This window comes from Lutjanus erythropterus, chromosome 4 (genome assembly GCF_056507025.1).
Source record: "Lutjanus erythropterus isolate fLutEry1 chromosome 4, fLutEry1.hap2, whole genome shotgun sequence".
NCBI classification, from domain to species: Eukaryota; Metazoa; Chordata; class Actinopteri; order Lutjaniformes; family Lutjanidae; genus Lutjanus; species Lutjanus erythropterus.
Window position 1 is genome coordinate 36,682,219 of NC_139320.1, and position 9,361 is coordinate 36,691,579.

The 9,361-nt window shown below is 38.6% G+C and overlaps 1 protein-coding gene across 1 annotated transcript; it reads left to right on the forward strand.

Moving 5' to 3' along the window:
• The first annotated feature begins 2,042 nt into the window (after positions 1-2,042).
• LOC146328881 (extracellular calcium-sensing receptor-like) lies at positions 2,043-6,127 on the forward strand. The gene is made up of 9 exons (XM_084716549.1): positions 2,043-2,152; positions 2,374-2,668; positions 2,822-2,908; positions 3,188-3,457; positions 3,836-4,042; positions 4,132-4,404; positions 4,695-4,922; positions 5,014-5,137; positions 5,217-6,127. The coding sequence occupies exons 1-9, from the start codon at positions 2,043-2,045 to the stop codon at positions 6,125-6,127; spliced, it is 2,505 nt and encodes an 834-aa protein (XP_084572675.1).
• The last annotated feature ends 3,234 nt before the right edge of the window (positions 6,128-9,361 follow it).

The following is a 9,361-nucleotide window of genomic DNA, read 5'->3' on the forward strand; positions in this document are numbered from 1 at the left end:
CTTTGTCAAGTGAGGTGCTAGAGTCTGATGTGTAGTAGTGTCTCTTGGAAAGGTCTTAAGAAAGGTCAACCAAGGATAGACTCATGGTAATCAAGAGTATCTCTCTTGAATATCTTGATTTTAAGTTTCTCTATTTCTTGATAGTATTTCTCCATGGTGGACTCCAGGGTCTCTTTTATTGACTTGAAGTCAAGCTCTGTGGTGGAGTCTTTCAACAGCTGATCTCTCTCTCTTAAGTTCTCTTTGTACAAAGCGTATCACAAACACAGTCAGATCAAGGAATGACTAGTTTAGAATTTCACAACATTTGGTGCAGAAGCTCCTGAGTTTCATCACAAATGTCACAAAAAGTCATATTCTGCCTCTCCGTCCATCCCTCCAGTCACAATTCCACTTCCCCAGCCCCCTTTATTGATACTCGTGACCTATCCACCAGATGCCCTGGGACATTCCCTATCCATCTTGGTCACCTTAATTACTACTTACCTTACATGCTCATCTGTCGCCACTTTTCCTCCTCTGGCCTGTAGTTACCCCTGCCTCACAATTTCCACTGATTCTCTGACCTTAGCCTGTAACCTGAACCTGCAACCTGAGCCGTTCACCTTGATTCCTGAAACTTACTAAGCTAGCCATCCTGTCAAGACCAACCAGAAGAATGGCATCAAGTTTCTTCTGCTTTATTATTATCTCTTAACTTGCTTAGTTAAGGTACTTAGTACAAATTAGTAGTGACAATCCTTTACAATAATTATCTTTTATGCCACAATTTATTAAGTTGAAAGACTAAAGTCAGCAAAAAAAGTGTGAAAGAAATCTGATGACACAAACTCTGAGACAATGGAAAAAATAGAATAAAATAACAAACTTTAAGAATAGATAAATTAAAATATGGTATTACATTTTGAAATTTGTACATTGCCAGCTTGTAGCTTAAAATTTGCTTTTTGTACATAAATTCTCCTTGAGGAATGCAGATTTCTCAGTGACTTTGTGGTTAAATGTCTTTCGATAAGTTAATATAAAGTACCTACTGGTGTATTGCCAATTATTTTGCACAATACAGCACTTTTCAAGTCTGGAAAAGACCGACACCACACATTCCCCTTTTGTCGTCTCCAGGGGGGAATGTAACTAAGTACAGTTACTCAATTACTGTACTTAAGTAGAATTTCTAATTACATCCATTTCATGCTTCTTTATAGTTTTACTCAACTTTTTACTCCACTACATTTGCCTGACAGGTACAGTTACTAGTTACTGAGAAAAAGTGACTTGTTACTTTTACCTTTCATACTGATAACAGCTGATAATACTTACATGCTTTGACTCAAGTAAGGTTTTGACTTTTACTGTTATTGTTTCCTGAAGTAAAGGACCTCAATACTTTATCCAACTGCTGCCTCCCAGAGGTTGACGATGTGTAAATCAGCAGCATTTAGATTAATTCTGAGGGTGCATGTAATGTGCACTCCACCAAGCTCCCATCTCTTGTATTGAGAGCATGGGTGAAAAAATTGTGCCCCAGGCCATGGTCACATGACCTATCAGTAACATTAGTTATTGTTAAACATATTTAATTTTATTTTGATTACATTTGATTTTAATTTTATGCAGATTGCACATTTTACTTATTGACTGCACAATATTGTCCTTGGTCATTAAAAAAATAAACAGTGTGTATTTCAAAGTAATTAGACTTGTTCACTAGGACAAGGGGAGTGGTGGGGCAGCACCCTGCTGCTCTCTATTGACCAGCCACCATGTGATAAAATGTAGTTTAGACCCTGCCCCTACATTTGTTTATGCCCTGAAGGGTGGTGTGCAAGAACAATACTGCAATAAAAGGGTTTGACATATCAAAACAACTGACTAGGCTCAGCAAAGGGGTAAACAGGAGGAAAGTCATGTGGGAACTTTTAGAGATTTCATTACTCGTGCTGATGTATTTCACATTATTGTATTCCTCCTTTTCTTCTGCTGTGTCCTCCCCTCTTTATTCTTCCTCCTGCCAGTTACAGGGACACTTTATTCTAAATGGAATGCAAAAGGCTGGAGATGTGGTTCTAGGTGGGGTGTTTAAAGTTCACCTCTTTCCTGTCTTTCCCGACCAGTCTTTTACCTCAGAGCCACAACAACCTACCTGTCATGGGTGAGTCTGTCAGTGACAGAGCAAAAAAGGAATGTATGCCATTATTACTTATGCCACTTTAAACACATTACTTCTATGCAAACTTTTATTCAAGTGTTATAATAATGATTTCAATTCAATTGTCTTACTTCTTAAATCTGTTGCACAAAATGTATATGTTGACCCAGTCACTCTGTTATGTTGTACTTTTCAATAGTAAACAGTGGCATTTTTTGTGTTAGTTTTGATGTTCTAGGATTCAGGAATGCCATGACCATGGCCTTTGCTATTGATGAGATCAACAGAAACCCCAACCTGCTACCTAATGTGACTCTGGGATACAGTCTTTATGATAACTGTGAAAACCTAGGGATTGGTTTCAGTGCAGCATTGTCTTTAGTCAGTGGTCAAGAGGAGCAATTTATATTTCAAGAAACCTGTGTAGGAACCCCTCCAGTCTTAGGGATTGTGGGTGATTCTTCCTCTACACGTTCTATTGCCATCTCCAGTGTCTTAGGTTTGTACAGAGTACCTATGGTAAGTTTTCTGCCTTGTCATCTAAGAATTCTTTTGGTTCATTTTGATTAAAATTCAAATTTAATGTCAGGGGTAAACATGGACCAATCAACCTGAGAAAGTTGAAAGAGACAGTAAAGGCTTGAAATGTTTTACAGTCTGTGTCTTTCACAGGTGAGTTATTTTTCCACATGTTCCTGCCTGAGTGACCGGCAAAAGTTTCCATCCTTCTTTAGGACGATCCCAAGTGATGCTTTCCAGGTGACCATCTATCAGAAGATCAGAAGAAGATGACAATTCATAAAAGAAAGCATGTACAGGGAAACATTGCTCAGTATGAATATTGTTTCACTGCAATGAAAAACATATTTCTTTTGTGTGACAACAGTCACATTCTTTGTGATGACATTGTTTGGTCTGAAATAACAAAGCTGAAAAACAATAATTAAACCAGGTCCACTGGTTAACCTGTTTAGCAGGTTATCCACTGAAAGATTATTTCAACCTGTACACTAATCCCTTCACTCTATATTCACTTAGGTCCGTGCTATGATTCAGATTCTCAACCACTTTGGCTGGACTTGGGCAGGTCTGCTGATCAGTGATGATGACTATGGACTCCACGCTGCCCGATCCTTCCAATCTGACTTTGTTCAGTCTGGTGAAGGTTGTCTGGCCTACTTAGAGGTTTTGCCTTGGAGCAATGACAAAGCTGAACTACAGAGGATTGTGGATGTGATGAAGAAATCCACAGCTCATGTAGTCATTGTGTTTGCACACGAGAGAAACCTGATTAACCTCATGGAAGAGGTTGGGCTTGAAATACAGCTTAAATAAAACTTAATTTAAGTATATAACTTAATGTTGTTAATATTTATTTGTCAAAGCCAAAATTTTAAATAACAAGGACATCTTGACCTGTGACAGATATATTTAATTCAATAAATCACACCACTAATATGTTAAAGGTACAGTTGTAGACTGAGATCATTCAACTTGATGAATTACGTAAAACTCCAGTTATGATGATGCATTGCTTTGCTCGTAATACTTAGGATTCAGATAAACAGGATTGCACATGTGTAGGAATGAGTAAAGACATAAACCGCATTAACTCCATAATTAAAAGACAACATAAGACTTCAGTGTCATGACAGTATAACTTTGTATATTTTGTTTAATACACAGGTGGTGAGGCAGAATGTGACAGGGCTGCAGTGGATGGCCAGTGAAGCTTGGACAGCAGTTACTGTACTCCAGACTCCCCACCTAATGCCATACCTGGCTGGCACACTGGGCATCGCCATCCGACGAGGAGAAATTCCAGGGCTCAGAGAATTCCTCTTACAAATACGTCCTGAACTACACCACAACAACAGCTATGGAAATAGCATGGTGAGAGATTAACCATGTAATCTGACCTGGTAATTGGAAGGATAATATGTCATTATCACTTATAACACACTGTTTTCAACATGTTTCAGGTGAACCAGTTTTGGGAGCACACATTTCAGTGTAGATTTGCACCACCTCCAGCAGGCGGAGACACTGGGGGAGCATTATGCACTGGACAGGAAGATCTAGAGAACGTAGAGACTAAATTTTTGGATATTTCAAACCTCAGGCCAGAGTATAATGTGTACAAGGCTGTGTATTCACTGGTGTATGCCCTTGATGACATGCTGCAGTGTGAGCCAGGTCGAGGGCCTTTCAGTGGGCACAGCTGTGGCAATTTGAAAGGACTGGAGCCATGGCAGGTGTGATATCAGTTTACACTCCACCTGTTTATATGACAAAATCATGCATGCTTTTGTACTTTTTGGAGAGTAGCATTTGGAGTATAGGATTAAACACAAATTTATGAGATTACTAATTGTAAAATGCTGACCATAGAGCTGAAATCATTTTCCCTACCACTGGCTGATAGCAATGGAAAGTATTATCAGGTCAGTGATATGATGATGTCTTCAATTTGTGTCCACCATATACTTATGTAATTTTTTTAACCTGTCCTCTTTTTCTCAATCCTTCACTGTGATATTCATAGCTTTTGTATTACTTGGACAACGTCAACTTCACCACATCATTTGGTGATCAAGTGTCATTTGATAAGAATGGGGATGTTTTACCAATATATGATATCATGAACTGGCTGTGGCTCCCTGATGGAAGAACTAAACTTCAGAATGTGGGTGAGGTTAAGAGGTCGGCCTTCAAAGGAGAAGAACTCACAATTGATGAAGACAAGATCTTTTGGAACTTTGAATCAAAAAAGGTTTCAGACACCTAATGTGTGGTTCATTGACAACTCATTATAGCAGTGTCAAATGATGTAGAATAAGAGATATTTCATTGTCTCCCTATAGCCACCCCGGTCAGTGTGCAGTGAGAGCTGTCCTCCAGGTACTCGCATGGCCAGAAGGAAAGGGGAACCTGTGTGCTGTTTTGACTGCATCCCTTGTTCTGAGGGAAAGATCAGCAATGAGACTGGTTGGTATTCAGTTTTTAACATGACAGTTTGTACATATAATAAACACATTTATCTTCTTGACTGTTCCAATTTTCACAGACTCCATGGAGTGCACCAGTTGTCCAGAAGACTTCTGGCCCAGCCCCCAGCGTGACCACTGTGTTCCTAAGAAAACAGAGTTTCTTTCCTACAATGAGCCTCTGGGTATCTGCTTAACAGTCACCTCATTGCTGGGTACATGTATCTGTGCTGTTGTCCTGAGCATCTTCACCTATCATCGCAAAACACCTATAGTACGCGCCAACAATTCAGAGCTGAGTTTCCAGCTATTGCTGTCACTTAAGTTATGTTTCTTATGTTCACTGCTGTTTATTGGTCGTCCCAGACTGTGGACATGCCAGCTGAGACATGCAGCATTTGGGATCAGCTTTGTGCTTTGTATCTCATGCATCCTGGTGAAAACCATGGTGGTTCTGGCTGTGTTCAAGGCCTCCAAGCCAGGAGGTGGAGCCAGCCTGAAGTGGTTTGGTGTTTTGCAGCAGAGAGGAACAGTTCTGGTTCTTACTTGTATTCAGGCAGCAATCTGCACTGCCTGGCTTGTATCTGCCTCGCCAATTCCATATAAAAACACTCAGTACCACAATGACAAAATAGTTTATGAGTGTGTAGTTGGGTCAACAGTTGGTTTTGCAGTGTTACTTGGTTATATTGGTTTACTGGCTATCCTCAGTTTTCTGATTGCATTTATATCAAGGAATCTTCCAGATAGCTTCAATGAGGCCAAACTCATCACTTTCAGCATGCTGATCTTCTGTGCTGTGTGGGTGGCCTTTGTCCCTGCTTATATCAGCTCACCAGGCAAATATGCAGATGCAGTGGAGGTGTTTGCCATCCTGGCCTCCAGTTTTGGCCTCTTGGTGGCACTGTTTGGACCCAAATGTTACATAATCCTGCTGAGACCAGAGAGGAACACAAAGAAAGCAATCATGGGTCGAGGCAAGGAGTCATAAAACCACACTTAATCTAATGGAGAAAATAATCATTTTTCTACACACAATACATAAATATGGTCGGAAAATAAGTTTAATAGCAATAATAATGTTAGGATACCATGAAAGCAGAGGGATTGATGTAAAATAAATTTACCTTATCACTTTGATCATATGTGTGAGAAGACATTGATTTGTTTCAAGGATGTGGTTGAAATTCAAACCGCTTAGACTTCATGTACTATTGTCTATGGCATGTTTCATGTTTTAAATCAACCTTATACCTGATTAAACTATGATCCAAGAAGTTTTGCTTAATGTAAAGTTGTTCACACAACCTTTCTCATTGAAAATCAGCTGCTGGGTCAGCCATTAACGATGTCCTTCTCCCATTATGAATTATGAGTTACTCTCTCTGAATTATTTCAGCAGACTATCTGGATTCATTTAACGTTTTCATCATATGCATTTATTTTTGACCTGGAACTGATGTGGACTTCAAGACATACTCACAGTTTTTGTAATGGCCCTGAATTGAAAGAAAGCACCTCTCAGTTCCTGAGTTTCCAAGTGTCATATTCTACCTCTCTGTTTCTCCCTCCAGTCACATTCCCACTTCTCCATCCCACTTTATTTCCACTCTTCATCTGTGTACCAGATGCCCTGTGACATTCCCTATCCATTTCCGTCAGCTTACTTAACCTGCTCACCTGTTGAAACTTTTCTTCCTCTGCCCTGTTGTAACCCCGCCCCAACTTACCTGCTCACCTGTTCCCCATTTCAGTGCCAGTCTGCAGTGCACAGTAGAAACATCTTATTGTGACAACATCTCTCTGGCTCAAATTAATTACTGAAAAGGGATGATCATTATAACCCGTTTATTTTTCTTTATTTCTCATTCAGATTGTCATCTTCTTGACATTTGGATATTTATCATACAAATATAAAGTGATTAAACAGACACTTCAATATTTTTACCTCGCCAAGGGCCTGCTCAAGAAGGGATTACATTACTTTTCTCCCTCCATCAGCAGACTGTTTCTCATTGTTTGAGTAGACTACACAAGGTAACCTGAGGAACACCAAGTTTCACTACTGCATCTTGTTGGCTCATTTCTGAGAGTTTGTCATCAGCATAAAACTGTGGTAGGCAACATTTGTTTGGCATCGATGAGCAATAATTCTATAATGACCTTTCAGCATATTGTAAATTATGTGGTCTAACAGAGAACTAGACTTCTGCACCTCCTCTTGGTTCTATTTTCTGGCTTTAGGAAATCTGGCCCTAGATGATTGATTTAAACCAATGACAGGTCATCTCAGAGACTGAGCGTTCTGATTTGCTGTCCTACTAGTACAGCTGCTTGTGCACATTCCTTCAGTGAAATCCTGAATCAATGGCAGAAACTCTTGAAGGGAAGGTCACTATAGTATGGAATTCTCATAAAGAGAGTTTTGAAGAGTCCAGCTAATGAGCCACTTTTGACTTTACCTTCAGTTGCATGGGGCTCAAGACGGAGAAAACAAAACGTAACTTACATCCTGGAGATGAGACTCAACAATCAACTGTTTTAGGCTTTCTATCTACTCCAGCTTTAAAGGAGATTACTGTTCTAATTAAGAGAAAATTTCTTTATTATATCATGATTTCAATGTGGACACAACAGTAGCCTTGGGTAGCAGCTGGAAACAGATGGGTTACCACATGGAAAAGTAACGGGGTTGAGTAAAAAAATAAAGAATTACTGTAGATAATATTTTTTCCCATGTGATATCTCATATGAAAAGGCTCAAAATGAACACTGTAGGTGAACTATTTGACCACTACAAGCAAATTACTTAAACTGCATAATTTTATGACTGATTCTGTTCCAAGCTTTTTCATCCATATAAGCAGTTGATGACTAGAAGCATGATGATTAGAAGAGGTTCCCACTGTATAAACAGCCCACTCATTTCCATGCATTCACCAGCAGATTGTCAAAGTTAGAATGTTGGAATGGCAAGTCCCCATTTGTATGTCTCTCCTCGAGAAGCAGACTGAGTCTATCTGACTGAATCTAAATCTAAATGCTAAATCTAAATCTAAATGTTAAATCTAAATCTAAATGTTAAATCTAAATCTAAATGTTAAATCTAAATTTAAATCTTAAATCTAAATCTAAATCTTAAATCTAAATCTAAATCTAAATCTTAAATTTTAAATCTAAATCTAAATGGGTCGCCGAGTGTAAAGTAGGCTTGCAGCCAAATCCAGTACAATGGCAGTGAATGGAAATCAAATGTAAATGTAAAAAAAAGAACACAAAACAAACACAAAATATCTACATCCTGCTCGTGTGGTGTAATCCAAGTGTCCGTGAGCCACGACATTAAAATTTAACCACAAAAGTCGCCATTTACACCGTGATTTTGGCCGAAACGTCAATTGTAGCATGTAGCAGGTAGCATGTAACATGTCGCCGATCTCGCGAGACTTCGTATATACCTTAATGGATGTGCGTGTGAAAATATTGCAAGATCATTAGCTGCAACCGTTTACTGCTGAAAGGCGTGGTTGAGAAGGGGCGTGGGATATTTTCTAAATATTTAGCTTTAGATTTAGATTTAAAATTTAACATTTAGATTTAGATTTAAGATTTAGATTTAGATTTAAGATTTAGATTTAGCATTTAGATATGGATTTAACATTTAGATTTAATATTTCATTTTCATTCACATATAACCAAATTTTAAAATAATTTATGTCTCAAATGTGTGTAAAGTGTGCTAAATGTGAAGAAAATGAACTAAATATTGAAAATATATCAGTTTGAAAACTGTAATCAAGTTTTTACATTTGGCACCCCATAATGAATTGGCAAATATAAGATTATCTATGGGTTCACTCAGACCAGAGTGGTATTGAGACACTCATTCAGTGTTGTAATGTGTGTGTACTGCAGATGGTAGTATATTGTTATTGAAATGAAATAAAATGTATTTTAGGCCCTCCCCCTACTTTTGTTTATGCCCTGATGGGCGGTGTGCAAGACAGAACAATACTGCAAGTCAATAAAAGGGGTTGACATAGCAATAAAACTGAATAGGCTCAGACAAAGAGTAAACAGGAGGAAAGTCATGTGTACATTTTTAACTCTCAAATTGCTCTTACTTCTGTATTTCATGTTGTTGTATTCCTACTTATCTTATGTCTTATCCTCCCCTTTTCATTCTCCCTCCTGCCAGTTACAGGGACAGTTTCTTCTAAATGGG